At 63.7% G+C, this 16,145-nt stretch overlaps 1 protein-coding gene across 1 annotated transcript; it reads right to left on the bottom strand.

Annotated features, from left to right (window-relative positions):
• Positions 1-383: 383 nt before the first annotated feature.
• Positions 384-15,547, bottom strand: AGXT (alanine--glyoxylate and serine--pyruvate aminotransferase). The gene is made up of 11 exons (XM_040232020.1): positions 14,437-15,547; positions 13,928-14,120; positions 12,539-12,603; positions 11,822-11,922; positions 5,903-5,973; positions 5,016-5,100; positions 3,485-3,580; positions 2,852-2,921; positions 1,686-1,781; positions 959-1,087; positions 384-726 (listed from the first exon to the last, which is right to left on the bottom strand). The coding sequence occupies exons 1-11, from the start codon at positions 14,665-14,667 to the stop codon at positions 619-621; spliced, it is 1,245 nt and encodes a 414-aa protein (XP_040087954.1). The 5' UTR covers positions 14,668-15,547; the 3' UTR covers positions 384-618.
• Positions 15,548-16,145: the final 598 nt, after the last annotated feature.

Here is a 16,145-nt window from a genome sequence, read left to right as displayed (position 1 = left end):
GCCAGGCAGGGGGGTTGCAGTCCTGGGGCCCCCTCTGTTGCACACGTGAGTGCAGAGTGGCCCAGGGCTGGGCCCTCCCAGGCTCTCAGGGCCTGCGGGGTGCTGCGTGTGTGCCCGGGGCTCCTCAGGGCCTGAGTCCTGGCTGTGTGCTCCTGAGCTCTTGGTGCCTAGCCGTAACCCTGTGGCCGTGGGGCCTCTGTGGAGGTGGGGGGAGAGGAGGTGTTTGCAGGTTCACTATCTAGACCCAGACTGTGCAGTGACAGGAACCCCGGGCAGCTGACTGACTCACACAACCCGTCCTCCAGCCCGGATCCTTCCGGCAAGGTTCTGCTCCCTGAATCCAAACCCCCAGCTCAGGTGCAGTCAGGGAGCAGGGGATCCACACAGTGACGACCGATGAAGCCACTGCTTTACTGAACCTTCGTAGGAGGCCAGGGACCTATGGGGGCGACGGCTCAAGGGGAGGTGCTGCGGGCCCATGCGGCCACACCAGGAGGCTCCACCGGGAGGGGCCGGGCCGCCTGGGCGGGGCAGCCGCTGTCCGCTGCCCCCTGCAGAGTCTGTTCAACCCGGGGCCGCCCGCCTGCTCCCACAGTGGATGAGGAACAGACAGCCCGCTCACAGCTTGCTGCGGGGGCAGCGCTGCAGGGCCTCCCGCAGGGCCCGGGTCACTCGGTCCACGCTCTCCCGCGTGGCGTTGCTGCCCAGCAGGCCGATTCGCAGCACCTGGGGGCAGGGCAGGAGGAGGAGGTCACCTCGGGTGGGGGCCTGGCTGCCACGACTGAGGCTGGCGCAGAGCCGGCTGGCGTCCCCCAGTGCAGGAGGAGGGGCAGAGGGTGCCCTTGGCTGAGGTCACTCCCGACTTCAGAGAAAGGTGTCCCCTTCCTGCTGCCCTGGCCCTCCACTGGCCACTGGCCTAGGCCTGGGCCTGGAGCACTCACGGCCGCAGGGCCCTTACCTTCCCCGCCGAGGGCCCAAGGCCGCCCGCAATCTCGATGTTGTGGTGGTCCATGACGTACTTGACGATGTCCCTCCAGTCATAGCCCGCGGGGACCACCACGCTGGTGATGGTGGGCAGCCGGAGCGCCTGCAGGGTGCACGGGGCTCGGCTCCCTCACGACAGATGGTAGGCAGCCCCCCTGGCCGGCCTCCAGAGGGGCGGCGGGGAGGGTCAAGCATGGAGGCGGGAGAAAGGGCCCAGAGAGCAGGGTCCCCACCCTCCCAGCAGCCATGCCCTCGGGCTGGTGCTCAGGGCGGGGCTTCCAGCCTCCAGGGACGCCCCTCCCAACCCCGCCCTGTGTCTTCTGTCTGGCAGGTCACAGGCTGAAGCTTGGGGTGCCTGGCTCATCCAGCACACCCCACCCCAACCCCTTCCAGGCTGGTGTCTGGCCGGGGCTCTGCGGGCCAAGGGGCATCTTCCAGCTCAGAGATCACCCACAATGACTCCAGGCAGGAGGCTTTGTGGGGGGAGTAGGGGCACCCACTTAAGTGTCCTGAGATCCAGAGGCCAGAAAACTGTGACCGTGACTGCCCCCACCCCAGACCCATATATTCAGACAGGGCTGGAGAGGTGCTCTCCCTCTCCCCACCCACTCCTGCTGCCCCTGCCCTCACTCCCTTCCCTTGCCCCCTGCCCTCTGACCCCCTGCCCCCTGCCCTCTGACCCCCTGCCCCGCCCTCCTCACCTGGTCCTTCACGAACAGCTGCAGGCCCAACCCCTGCAGGCACGTGTGTAGGTACTCAGAGGCCTCGCGGTGCTGCCGCCAGCTGTTCTCCAGGCCCTGGAGGGACAGGTTGCAGGCTGGGGGGCAAGTGGGTTCCCTCCTCGGAGGCCAGAGTGGGAGAAGCTGGCTGGCATTCACAGCAGGGGAGCTCTGGCCTGGGGAGGGTCTCCTCTCCTCTCCTGGACACTGAGCCCCTTGGGAGCCCCCTTGAGCTGCAGGTTTAGGGCCCTGACTCTGCCCAAGGTCTAGGCCTGGGCCTTTTGGGGGGAGTGGAAAGGGTCTGGAGGGGGAATAGCCTGGGCCCCAGCTGGCGGTTGGGTCCTCCAGGCCCCTGGGAGGGGTGCGCACCTAGCCAGAGGCGGGGGGCTGGCCAGGTGTGGAAAGTGCCCTCCCAGCCCCTGACCTCACAGGCCCTGTTCCAGGCACCCAGCCTCCCCTGCTTCCAAAGCTCACAGCCGGGGCCCCGCTCTGGAGAACCCCCGCAAGTGTGCAGCCCCAGCCTCTCTGGCGGCACAAGCCAGCCTGAGGCTGGGACAGCCCCGCCCGCCCGGCCCAGGGCGGTGGTGAGGTGAGTGGACACAGGGCAGACGTGGTCAGCCAGCACGCAGCCTCGCTGAGGCTGGCCGTGGCCCAGGCCTCTCCCTGGCCCCTGGGCTGGCCCCTGGGGGCTGTCCCGGTGCATTTCTGGGCCTCTTGGGTCCTGAGAGTGAGGACACTGCCCTGGTCATGGGGCCGCCCTGGTGGCGTCACAGCTGCTGACCCACGCAGCTCCTGCCCTCCCTGGGAGCGGCGGGCACAGCGGGGCTCCTGGAGGGGGTCTCACTCCCCAGCCCTCCCTCGGGCCGGCTCTCTCTCCTTCCCGCCTGGCCTCTCGGCTCACAGGCTGCCTCCCCTCTGGGCCCTTGTGTGTGCTTTATTGGGAGCCAGAGGGCAGAACGTGGTCACACCCGTCCCATCACTGTCTACCCCCAGCCCCGCCCAGAGCCCTCCTGCCCAGGTCTAGTCTCCTCCAGCAAGGGCCCCCAGCCTGAGGGAACCCTGGGGAGGGGCTCCGGGGGTTCCCCAGCCTCACCCTGTGGGACCTAGCTCCAAGCTCCCCTACTGCCCGCCCCCGGCCCACCCAGTACCTGCTCCGCCAGGTGGGCCAGGCTCTCCCTCAGGCTGTACAGGCTGATGACGGGGGTGGTGTGGTGGTACCTGGAGCACAGAGGGGGCCCGGGTCAGTGGGTGCAGTCGGGCAGTGCCTTGATGTCCCCCAACCCTGGCTGATCGGGGTGGGGGCGGGGCTCTGGGCAGGGGCACCGGCCAGGTCGCGGGGGCAGGTGGACGGCAGTGGAGGCCGGGCACTGGGTCCCACCTGGAGCCTGGTGCCTCGCTGTGACCGCTGGGCAGGGCACAGTTCCTGGGGTCCCCGTCCCCAAGGGTCACGTAAGGGGCTCAGGTTAAGATAAAGTCCCCTCAGAGAGAAGCCTGGGGAGCCCTCCTTTTGAGAAGTGGGTGAAGTGGAGGCCCAGGACTGGGAAGCTGTCAGGCCAGGTGTGAAGTGTCTGCAGGAGTGTGAGGACTTCCTGGAGGAGAGGGCCTCATGGAGGGGGGCGGGGACCACGCCTGGGGCCTCGAGGACTGGGGGGACCCCGGAGGGCATTTCAGGCCTGGCACTGGAGAGCCTGTGGCTCCAGCCGGGGCGCAGGGGAATGAAGGCGGGGGCTCCCCCTCCCTGTCAGTCCCTGTTCCCCCCCCCCCCGGCTTCCCCCACTCACGTCCTGGGCGTGTCATCACAGCCCCAGAAGTTGGCCAGCCACTGGATGTCCAGGTAGAAAGAGACGGGCTTGGTCTTACGAGCATAGATCTTATTTCTGTGGAGAAAGAACCAGCAACAGTGCCCCTTGTTTCTCAGAAGTGAGATGGGTTGGGGGTGTTCAGGCCCCCGCGGTTCCAGCCTGTGCCTCTGCCTCGGGGGTGTGAGCCTGTCCCTCGGGACCTGGGCTGGCGCCGCCTACCCGTCTCCTCCCGTGGAGTCGCCCTGCTCTATGCTCAGGTCAGAGAGAGCGGATGGGAAGGTCTGCTGCATGGTGAGTTCAAACACAGAAAGGTTGCGGAGGGAACCCAGTTTGAGGAAAGCATCCTGGACACTTGTTTGGAAAACTGGGGAAATCTGAGGACTGCACCAGCCATGCTGTCTCCAGACTGCCGTTCTAACCTACAGGCCCAGGACTCGGGCGGCCACACTCCAAGCTCCAGGCAGTCGGCTCATTGCAGGCTCGCCCCGCAGGCCCAGTCTGCAGGAGCTCCTTTACTGATGTCTATGCTTTGCTGCTACTGTTCCTCCTGAATGCAAGGGTCTTGCACAAGGACTGATGCTTTCCAACTGTGGTGCCGGTGAAGACTCTGAGAGTCCCTTGGACTGCAGGGAGATCAAACCAGTCCATCCTAAAGGAAATCAGTCCTTAATATTCATTGGAAGGAATGATGCTGAAGCTCCATTACTTTGGCCACCTGATGGGAAGAGCTGACTCATTGGAAAAGACCCTGATGCTGGGAAAGATGGAAGGCAAAAGGAGAAGGGGACGACAGAGGATGAGATGGCTGGATGGCATCACCAGCTCGATGGACATGGGTTTGGGTAGACTCCAGGAGTTGGTAATGGACAGGGAGGCCTGGCTTGCTGCTACTCATGGAGTCGCAGAGTCGGACAAATCTTAGCGACTAAACAGCACCAATACATGAGTCAGACTCCTCCATCAGTCTCGAGCCTGAAGTCAGGGAGACATGCTCGCAGCAGCCAAGGGCCTCTATTCAGTGCTGAACGGGCTTTCTGCCCAGTTGCCTGGCCTGTCCCTATGCTAAACGGATGCCAAATGCATAAGACACACAGGTGTACTGGCCCTGAGGTTTTCTCTGTTTGTTTAATACATTCTACAGCGTTTATTGCTCAGTTATCTGTCTGTCCGTTTATTTGTTTCAGAAATCTGAGCATAGGGTCACCACATGCTCTGTGTTGAATGGTGAAATTTAAATCTAAATCATTTGAAAGTATACCCACAAATAATGACAGAGGGGAGGCTGAGGCTAGAGGCCTAGGAAAGAAGCCTCATCTCTTCTGGGGTTCACTGGAGGGGCCTAGGGGACAGACTGGGAAGAGGCCAGTGCCCCGGGCTGGGAGACCCCGGGGGTCCCTGGCAGACCTCTCCTCCCACCGGGCCTGTCCTCTCCCTCCTTGCCATCCCCGGGGCGGCAGTCTGACCTTCAATGCCAGTCTGGTCCTGGGTGGGGCGGGCGGGGCTCACTTACTTGGCCTTGTCGCTGAAGGAGATGAGCGAGATGCCCGGGGGCGCGTTCAGGACCTTCTGGGAGCCCGAGTACAGGATGTCGATGCCTGCGGGAGAGGGGCGCACGCTCAGGGGCCGTCCGTGGGGGCGGTTGTGGGGGCGGTTGTGGGGGCTGCCCACCCAGCAGACGTTGAGGGGACCTGGGACCCACCATCCAAGCGTGCTGTAGGACTAGACCCCTCTCCTGCGGTCCCGACACCATTCCAGGCAGGCTGAGCTAACCGGAGGACCCCGCTAGTGTCTGCTTGGCGTGGCAGACCCACGCAGTTGGGGTCAAAGTGCAGGCAGAGAGGGTACGGGTGGCCCGGGGTGGGGGGAAAGGTGATGCTCTCACACCTTGAGGTGCCCATCCACAGGGCGCCCCCACTGCCAGGGGAGTTTACGATACGGGGAGCAGCAGGGGAGGGTGCTGGGCAAGCAGCCAGCTGGGAGGACGGAGGACCAGGGCTGGGACCCGAGCCCCGCCCCGCCGCCACCTCCCTGAGGGTGGGGCCAATGGGAAACCGAGGCCCGGCTGGACGGGGCCCCAGGTCCCTGCCCTGGTGGGCACTGCCCGCACCTGCCCCGTCAGGGCTCTGATCCTCTCCAACTGCTTGTCCCGCAGCGTCCCTTCCTCCCTCTCTCTCTCCCTGGGCTTGTCCCGGCCCGCGGCCCAGCGGGGACACGGGGTGTGGTCAGTATGGAGAGTGTCCAGCCCTGGGAGGAGCTGGTGCGTGCCTGGGGGCCTATGGAGACCGGGCCCCGTGTGGGGCTGACGGACGTGCAGGCCCTGGCACAGGGCACAGGACACCAGCGAGGACTTCTGACCCTCAGAACCCACCAACAGGCTGGGGTGGGGGACGCACTCACCCTGCTGGTCCATGTAGATGGGGGCCCCACCCAGGGATGCCACTGAGTCCACCAGGAGCAGGCACTGGTGTCTGGGGGAGAGCAGCAGAGAGGAGCAGGGGCCTCAGACTCGGCACCTGCCCTGAGCTGGGACCACGGTCAGCCCCCGGCAGAGCGGATGCCACACGGGGGCTCAGGATGGCCAGGGCCCCTGGGCGCTAGACCCGGGGTTCCCACACAGGTACGTGACAGGGCCAGCCGGGCAGTCTGCGTCCTGTGGGCCAGCTGGGTACCCTGAGCTCGCAGACCCCAGGGCTGTGTGGGGTCCAGGGAGCTGGGCAGCAGAAGGCTGGCCCTCCGTCTGTCTGGCAGCCCACCGGGCAGACGTCCAGCGCGTGTGGAGGACAGAGTCCAGGAGCAGCCTGAGCTGAGCCTCTGACCCTCCTGCACCCCGCACTTTCCTAGGAGAAGGGCCCAAAGACCGTTCCCTGTGGGCCTCTGGGAATTGTAGCCCAGGTGACGCTGGTGAGCGTGGCCCCCTGGACAGGACTCCAGGGGGCAGGTGGTCCTGGCTGGGGCTGTGCCCAGTGGCCCCGTGGCCCCCTTGGGGGACAGCAGGTCTGCCAGGATGATCCAGCCTGGAGGTGGAGTTTCTCTTCTTTCCCCCTGTGGTCAACTGTCCAGAGCAGGGCTGCTGGTCCTAGAAAGGGACCCTGTAGAGCGGGGGGCCCTGAGAAAGCCAGTGGAGGGCGGGGGCTTCTCTGGGGCTTCTCTGGGGCTCTGGGGTCAGGGCAAGGTGGGCAGGCCCTGGGCCCACGGCTGCAGGGTCGGCATTGAGCCATAACCAGCAGGGAGGGAGGTGGCACTCTGGGGACACCTGATCCTGCTCTCAGACCGGAGGGTACACATAGCCTTTGCCCAGGGCCAGGAGGACCCCAAGAAAGCCTGAACCCCACTCCACATGAGAGAGGCTGGGGTGAGCCCAGCGGGAAATGGAGCTGGAACTGCATGTTTAGTTCCTGTGGGGAGGGGCCTGCCAGCACACCAGCACACCCCACACTATCCCCAGGCTGGCTCTGAGCTGGGCTTGGCTCTGCCCCCAGCACTGACACTCAGGGCCAGGCTCACCTGAGGGACAGGCTCACCTGAGGGGCAGGCTCACCTAAGGGAAAGGCTAACCTGAGGGGAAGGCTCACCTGAGGACCAGGCTCACCTGAGGGGTAGGCTCACCTGAGGGCCAGGTTCACCTGAGGTGCCAGGCTCAACTGAGGGACAGGCTCACCTGAGGGGACAGGCTCACTTGAGGGGTCAGGCTCACCTGAGGGCCACACTCAACTGAGGGCCAGGCTCACCTGAGGGCCAAGCTCCCATGAGGGCCAGGCTCCGCTGAGGCACACGCTCACCTGAGGGGCAGGCTCCCCTGAGGAACAGGATCACCTAAGAAGCCAACCTCACCGGAAGGACAGGCTCACCTGAGGAGCCAGCCTCACCTGAGGGGCAACCTTACCTGACGGCCAGGCTCACCTGATCGGTAAGGCTCACCTGAGGGCCAGGCTCACCTGAGGGGTCCAGCTAACCAGAGGGCCAGGCTCAACTGAGGGGACAGGCTCACCTGAGGAGTTAGGCTTACCTGAGGGCCAGGCTCACCTAAGGAGATAGCCTCAACTGAGGGTCCACCTCACCTGAGGGACAGGCTCACCTGAGAGCCAGGCTCACCTGAGGGGCCAACATCACCTGAGGGCCAGGGTCACCTGAGGGGTCAGGCTCACCTGAGGAGCCACCCTCACATGAGGGACAGGCTCACCTGAGGAGTTAGGATTACCTGAGGGCCAGGCTCACCTGAGGGCCAGGCTCACCTGAGGGGCCAGCCTCACCTGAGGGCCAGGCTCACCTGAGGGGCCAACATCACCTGAGGGCCAGGGTCACCTGAGGGGCCAGGCTCACCTGAGGGCCAGGCTCACTTGAGGGGACAGGCTCACCTGAGTGGTCAGGCTCACCTGAGGTCCAGGCTCACCTAAGTGCCAGGCTCAAATGAGGGTCAGGCTCACCTGAGGGCCAGGATAACCTGTGGGGTCAGGCTCACCTGAGGGGCAGGCTCACCTGAGGGTGAGAATAACCTGTGGGGTTAGGTTCACCTGAGGGCCAGAATCACCTGAGGGGACAACCTCATCTGAGGGCCAGGCTCACCTGAGGGCAAAGGCTCACCTGAGGAGTTAGGCTTACCTGAGGGAGAGGCTCACCTGTGGGCCAGGCTACCTCAGGGCCAGGATCAAATGAGGGACAGGCTCACCTGAGGGGCCAGCCTCACCTGAGGGCCAGGCTCACCTGAGTGCAGGGCTCACCTGAGGTGTCAGGCTCACTTGAAGGCCAGGCTCACCTGAGGGACAGGCTCTCCTGAGGGTCAGGCTCACCTGAGGGTCCAACCTCACCTGAGGGACAGGCTCACCTGAGGGGCCAGCCTCACCTAAGGGCCAGCCTCATCTGAGGGCCAGGCTCACATGAGGACCAGGCTCACCTGAGGAGACTGGCTCACCTGAGGAGTCAGTGTTACCTGAGGGACAGGCTCACCTGAGGACCAGGCTCACACGAGGGGTCAACTTCACCTGAGGGCCTGGTTCACCTGAGGGGTAAGGCTCACCTGAGAGCCAGGCTCACCTGAAAGGACAGGCTCCCCTGAGGTGTCAGGCTCATCTGAGGGTCAGGGCTCACCTGGGTGCAAGGCTCACCTGAGGGGACAGGCTCACGTGAGGGGCCAGGATCACCTGAGGACCAGGCTCACATGAGGGCCCATCCTCACCTGAGGGCCTGGCTCACCTGACAGGTTCACCTGAAGGCCAGGCTCACCTGAGGGGACAGGCTCACCTAAGGGGTCAGGCTCAGTGAGGGTCAGGCTCACCTGATGGCCAGGCTCACCTCAGGGCCAGGCTTAAATGAGGGGCAGGCTCACCTGAGGGTCAGGCTAACCTGTGGGGTCAGGCTCAACTGAGGGGCAGGCTCACCGGATGGGCCAACCTCAACTGAGGTCCACGCTCACCTGTGGGGCCAGGCCCACCTGAGGAGTTAGGCTTACCTGAGGGGACAGGCTCACCTGAGGGTGAGGCTCACCTCAGAGCCAAAATCAAATGAGGGACAGGCTCGCCCGAGGGCCAGCCTCACCTCAGTGTCCAGCCTAACCTGAGGGCCTGGCTCACTGGGCAGGCAGGCTCACCTGAGGTCCAGGCTCACCTGAGGGGCAGGCTCACCTGAGGGACCAACCTCACTTGAAGGACAGGCTCATCTGAAGGCCAGGCTAACCTGAGGGACTAACCTCAGCTGAAGGACAGGCTCACCTGTGGAGCCAGCCTCTCCTGAGGGGCCAACCTCACCTGAGGGACAGGCTCACCTGAGGGGACTGGCTCACCTGAGGGGTTGGGCTAAGTGAGGGGTCCGGCACACCTGAGGGCCAGGCCCACCTGAGAGGACAGGCTCACCTGAGGGGACAAGCTCACCTGAGGGACAGGCTCATCTGAGAGCCAGCCTAACCTGAGAGGCCAACCTCACATGAGGGACAGGCTCACCTGTGGAGCCAGCCTCACCTGAGGGGTCAACTTCACCTGAGGGCCCGGTTCACCTGAGGGGTAAGGCTCACCTGAGGGCCAGGCTCACCTGAAAGGACAGGCTCCCCTGAGGTGTCAGGCTCATCTGAGGGTCAGGGCTCACCTGAGGGGACAAGTTCACCTGAGGAGTCAGGCTCACCTGCGTGCAAGGCTCACCTGAGGGGCCAGGCTCACCTGAGGGGACAGGCTCACATGAGGGCCCATCCTCACCTGAAGGCCTGGCTCACCTGACAGGTTCACCTGAAGGCCAGGCTGACCTGAGGGAAGGCTCACCTGAGGGACCAATTTCACCTGAGGGACAGGCTCACCAGAGGGCCAGGCTAATCTGAGAGGCCAACCTCACATGAGAGAGGCTCACCTGAGACACAGGCTCACCTGAGGGGACAGGCTCACCTGAGGGGTCAGGCTCACCTGAGGTCCAGGCTCACCTGAGGGGACAGGCTCAAATGAGGGGCAGGCTCACCTGAGGGCCAGGCTCACTATGGGTTGAGGCTGACCTGAGAGGCAGGCTCATCTGAGGGCCTGGCTCACCTGAGGACCAGGCTCACCTGAGGGCGAGGCTCACCTGAGGACCAGGCTCACCTGTGGGATCAGCCTTACCCGAGGGCCTGGCTCACCTGAGGTGTCAGGCTCACCTGAGGTGTCAGACTCACCTGAGGGCCAGGCTCACCTATGGGGACAGGTTCAGCTGAGGAGTCAGGCTCACCTGAGGGGCCAGTCTCACCTGAGGGCCTGGCTCACCTAAGAGGCTAACCTTACCTGAGGGACAGGCTCACCCGAGGGGACAGGCTCACCTGAGGGGTAAGGCTCACCTGAGGAGTCAGGCTCACCTGAGGGCCAGGCTCACCTAGGGCCAGGCTCACCTGAGGGGCCAGGCTCATCTGAGGGCCAGGCTGACCTACGGGGCCAGCCTCACCTGAGGACCAAGCTCACTTGATGGGTCAGGCTCACTGAAGGCCAGGCTTACCTGAGGGGCCAACCTCACCTGAGGGACAGGATCATTTGAGGAGCCAGCCTCATCTGAGGGGCCAATCTCCCCTAAGGTCCAGGTTTACCTTAGGGCCAGGCTCACCTGAGAGACAGGCTCACCTGAGGGGCCAGCCTCACCTGAGGGCCAGGCTCACTTGAGGGCCAGGCTCACCTGAGGGGACAGGCACACCTGAGCGGTCAGGCTCACCTGAGGGCCAGGTTCACCTGAGGGGCCAGGCTCACCTGAAGGCCAGGCTCACCTGAGGAGCCAGCCTCACTTGTGGGGCCAGGCTCACCTGAGGGTCCAGGCTCACATGAGAGCCAGGTTACCTGAGGAGCCAGCCTTACCTGAGGGGCCAGGCTCATCTGAGGGGTCAGGCTCACCTGAGGGCTGGGCTCAAATAAGGGGTCAGGCTCACCTGAGGCCCTGGCTCACATGAAGTGAACAGGCTTACCTGAGGGTTCATGCTTACCTGAGGGCCAGGCTCACCTGAGGGGACAGGCTTACCTCAGGGCCAGGGTTACCTCAGGGCCAGGCTCACCTGAAGGGTCAGGCTCACCTGAGCATCAGGCTCACCTGAGGGGCCAGGCTCACCTGAGGGGTCAGGCTCACCTGAAGACCAGGCTCAGGTGAGGGGCAGGCTCACGGGAAGGTCAGGCTCACCTGAGGGCCAGGCTCACCTGAGGGGGAAGGCTCACGTGAGGAGTCAGGCTTACCTAAGGGCAAGGCTCACCTGAGGGCCAGGCTCACCTGAGGGGTCAGGTTCACCTGAACGGTCAGGCTCACCTGAGACCCTGCTCACCTGAGAGGCCAACCTCACCTGAGAGCCAGGCTCACCTGAGAGCCAGGCTCACCTGAGGGCCAGGCTCACCTGAGGGCCAACCTCACCGGAGAGCCCGGGTCACCTGAGGGTTCAGGCTCACCTGAAGGACAGGCTCACCTGAGAGAATAGACTCACCTGAGGTGTCAGGCTCACCTGAAGGGCTGGCTCACCTGAGGGCCAGGCTCACCTGAGGGACAGGATCACCTGAGGAGACAGCCTTACCTGAGGGGCCAAACCCATCTGTGGGCCAGACTCAACTGAGGGACAGGCTCACCTGAGGGACAGGATCACCTGAGGAGACAGCCTTACCTGAGGGGCCAAACCCATCTGTGGGCCAGACTCAACTGAGGGACAGGCTCACCTGACGGGACAGGATCACCTGAGGGGTCAGGCTCACCTGCGTGCAAGGCTCACCTGAGGGCCAGGCTCACCTGAGGGCCTAGCTCACCTAGGGGACACGCTCACCTGAGGGCCAGGCTCACCTGAAGGCCATTCTCACCTGAGGACCAGGCTCACCTTAGGAACAGGCTCACCTGAGGGTATGGGATTACCTGTGACAGAGCTCCCCATAGCCGTCGAGGGGCTGCAGCACGCCGGTGGACGACTCTCCATGGGCCAGGAAGAGGAGCACTGGCTTGTGCCGGGCCAGGGCCTGAGGTCGGGAGTGACAGCCTGAGGCAGAGCCAGCAGGGCAGGGGCCTCCCCCGGTCTGAAGCCCCTCACATGAAGACTGTCCTTTCAGGGCAGGACGAGACCTGCCCCAGACACTGCCGCCCCACAGACGGCCCCATAGACGGCCAGATCTGGGCAGCGGGGACCATACACTCCTCCAGCCCCACCTTTGCTCGCAAGGCCGGGCATCTCGGGTCTGGGAGGGAGGCTCGTTCCAGGACGACGTGGACTTTCCTCCTAAGGAGCCAGAGCCTCAGCTCCCAACCCCATCCTCCTGGGGCCAGCGTGAGGTCAGCCTAGTTCTGGGCTGGTTGGGCTGATCCTGCCTGACAGCAGGGGCTAGCACCCCGAGATTCAGGGCACGGCCTGCTCCCCCCCTCACTCCTGCCCCTGCCCCCTGCCACGGCCTGGGTCCTGACCTGGCTTCTTTGGGGAGCAGAACCCTCCCGGTCAAACTCCCACCTGCCCCAGGTGTGGGAAAGCTTTCAGGGCCGGGCAGCTGGGCTCAGAAGCCCCGGGGACCCGCCATGGCCCCCGCCCCGCCCTGAGCCGGCCCAGCTGACTGGCCCCTCCCTGGGCCTCTGCGTCCCCCATACCTCCTCCACCTCCTGTAGAGTGAAGTGGCCTCCAGGCGCCTTGACCATCGGGCACACACGGGCTCCTGGGGGCAATGTGAGTGGTGAGCGCCCCCGCACACAGGTGGGGACCAACACCGGGGATGTGGTGTGCTGAGCAGGTGGGCCCTGTGGGGGCCGTCCACACCTGCCCAGCAACTGCCCAGGGAGGAGCTTGGGGTGTGCTCGGTGAATCCAGGCACTGCGGCACGTGGATGGGAGCAGGTCCCTCAGCTTTCGGCCCCCTGCTCTGGCCTCCTTCCCTGAGCCCAGCCAAGCGGGGGCATCCCTGTCCCTTGCAGCCCTCCCCACAGACGAAGTGCGGATCTGTGCAGGGCTGAGCTTCAGAGGGTGACATCAGAGGGTGACTTCAGAGCATGACATCAGAGGTGACTTTAGAGGATGACATCAGAGGTGACTTCAGAGCATGACATCAGAGGTGACTTCAGAGCATGACATCAGAGGGTGACTTCAGAGGGACCACAGCATTTGATGAAGGACTGAATGGATGAGGGAGGCCTGAGCGGGCTTTGCCCTCTTTGCGGCCTGGGGGGTCCAGGAAGGCAGGCCCTTGTCCTGCTCCCCATGCACAGCAGACCCCCAGCCCCATATGCAGGAGGCAGGAAGGCCCAAGACCACCCCAGAGCCCCAGCCCAGGGGTGTGGGGGGAGGTGGGGAGCCCCAGGCCAGGAGGGTGCCTTGCCCAACCCGGGGTCCCTTCTTAAAGCCAGTGTGTAGACCGGAGGGGCCCCGGCGAGGGGTCAAGACCCCCTCGGGCTGTCAGGGGTTGTCCATTGACCTGGACCGAATGCAGCCGTGTGTGGAGCTGACCAGCCAGGAGCTTCACGACGTTTCCAAACCACGATCAATCATTAAACCCAAAGCACACTCGGGCTTCGACTTTTGTCTGTCTCTCCAGAAAATTTTACTCCGGACTGCAAACTCTGTCCCTACCTCAGCATTTTGCAGCTCCAGAAGCTGCTTCTGAGATTTTACGGGAGATGCAGCTTCTGGAACTTTGTCCTGTGACAGAGGCGGGGCTGGCCCCTAAAGACCTCAGAGAGCTGGGGGGTGGTCCCCCGGGTTTGAGCTAAGATCAGAGGACACCCTGCAGTGCCGACCCCTCCGTGGGCTCCGGAAACTGCTGACCCTAAGTTCCAAGACACCAGGGGATGGGGCCCTGGAGCATCCTGGGAGGAGGCAGCAGGCCGGCAGGAGGTGGAGGCATGAAGCGTGGGGAGGGAGTAGCTTCCACCTGGGGAGGGCCTGAGGTTGGTAGCCGGACCTGGGTGCTTCCAGGCTTCACGCTGGGGCGGGAGGCCTTGGGGAAGGACGCAATGAGGGGACACACCCTCCTGCCCTGTCTCTTACCGATGCGCTCTGCGATGTCCTGGGCCCGCTGCCCCCAGATGCCGCTGACCCCGACCAGGAAGGAGTCGCCCGGCTCCAGCAGGTTGAACAGGGCAGCCTCCAGGGCGCAGTGCCCGGAGCCGCTGATGGCCAGGCTGAGGGGGTTCCTGGTCTGGAACATGTACTGGATGCCTTGCTTGATCTCATCCATGATCTGGGGGTGGTGGACACATGGCTCACAGCCTCCCCGCTCCCACTCCCGAGAGGAGGCCGCCAGGACAGGGGCCAAGACCCCGGTGACTGGCCTCCCAGCCGAGTCCCCGGTGACCGGCCGCCCCGGGACAGGGGCCGAGACCCTGGTGACCAGCCGCCCCGGGACAGGGGCAGAGACCCCGGTGACCGGCCGCCCCGGGACAGGGGCCGAGACCCCGGTGACCAGCCGCCCAGCCGAGACCCCGGTGACCGGCCTCCCAGCCGAGTCCCCGGTGACCGGCCGCCCCGGGACAGGGGCCGAGACCCCGGTGACCTACCTGGTACACCTCCTGGTGCATGTGTCCCAGCACCTGCAGCCTCCCGGCCGCCATGACGCGGGGGGTCAGGTTGGAGGGGCCGGGCCCCAGCAGAAGCCGGCTGGGGATGGACAGCGGCTTGCTCAGGGCCGCTGGGGGGGCCACCAGCAGCGAGTGGGAGGCCATAGTCCTCACCCAGCCTGCCGTCCTGTGTCCCAGGACCGCCCTGGCCGCGGTCAGTGCCCAGAGCATTTCCCAGCAGCCCCTGTGCTGGATGACCAGGCGCCGCAGGGCACCGGGGTGTCCCGGAGGCGAGCCTGGCGGGTGGGTTTCCGCTCCACCCCCGGCCTTTGCTGCTGTCGTTGTTACCTGACCGTTATCAACGTCTGTCTTGCGTGTAAAGGCCTGGCAGCAGGGGTGTCTGGGGAGGAGCTGGCAAAGTCCAGTCAGCGAGAACAGGACAGAGCTGAGCGAGCTGGCCTCTGCCCTCCAGCCCTCCCCCGCTCTGTCCCCAGGGACTCCCAGCCCTGTGAGGCTGGCTGGTGCAGAGCGCCCCCATGTTTCACGAATAGGACCGGAGACCCAGCATTTCCGATTTGGTGGGCCTACTGGTTGTGTTAAAAGTTTTCAGCCCCGCTGTGGTGGTGAGGAAGCTGTCCCAAGGTGTGGGCCTGTGCCAATGATGCTTGAGTGACAGAAGGAGCCGTGGGCCAGATTCAGCCCAGGGCCAGAGCTTGCTGACTCTCGCTCAGCTCTTGGAAAAACCCATTTCAGAAATACAGATGTCCTTTTGTGTTGTTTCTTTTTTGATTCTGCATATGAGGGATGCCGTACAACATTTCTCCTTCTGTCTCGCTCAGTATGACAGTCTCCAGGTCCACCCACGGTGCTGCACACGGCACTCTTGTGCACTTTTCGATGGCTGCGTAATACCCACCACGTGCACACCGTGTCTTCTGTGTACACTCACCCGTTGGTGGACGTTTAGGTTGCTTCCGTGTCCTGACTTCTGAGGACAAACTGCAATGAACATCGGGTGCGCGTATCCTTTCAGACCATGCTTTTCTCCGGGTGTAAGCCCAGGAGTGGGATTGCCTGGTCGCATCGTAGCTCTATTTCTCGATTTTTAAGGCACCTCCATACTGTTTTCCATAGGGGTGTACCAATTTATATTCTGACCACAGACAGACTCACAGACTTAGAGAACAAAGTCATGGTTTCCAGAAAGGAAGGATGGGGGAAGGGATAGTTAGGGCGTTTAGGATTTACCTGTGTGTGCATTCTTAGTCACTCAGTCGTGTCCAACTATTTGAGACCCCAGGGACTGTAGCCCGCCAGGCTCCCCTGTCCATGGGATTCTCTGGGCAAGAATATGGGAGCAGGTAGTCATTCTCTTCTCCAGGGGATCTTCCATCGAATTCAGGTCTCCTACATTGCAGGCAGATTCTTTACCATCTGAGCCACCAGAGAAGCCTGGGATTTACACGTACACACTGCTGTAACCAACTAGGACCTTCTGTACAGCACAGGGAACTCTGCTCAATGTTCCAAGGCAGCCTGGATGGGAGGGAAGTTTGGGGAGAATGGATACGTGTATATGTGTGGCTGAGTCCTTCGCTGTCCACCTGAAACTGTCACAACACTGTTAATGGGCTAAACTCCAGTATAAAATAAAAAGCTTTCTGAAAAGCAGCTAAGAAGGAAGTGTGTGTGCTCCACGTGCACACGTG

The sequence above is a fragment of the Oryx dammah genome, unplaced genomic scaffold, assembly GCF_014754425.2.
Source record: "Oryx dammah isolate SB20612 unplaced genomic scaffold, SCBI_Odam_1.1 HiC_scaffold_28, whole genome shotgun sequence".
NCBI lineage: Eukaryota > Metazoa > Chordata > Mammalia > Artiodactyla > Bovidae > Oryx > Oryx dammah.
The sequence above is the reverse complement of the archived record's forward strand: the minus strand, read 5'-3'. Positions and strand labels throughout refer to the sequence as shown.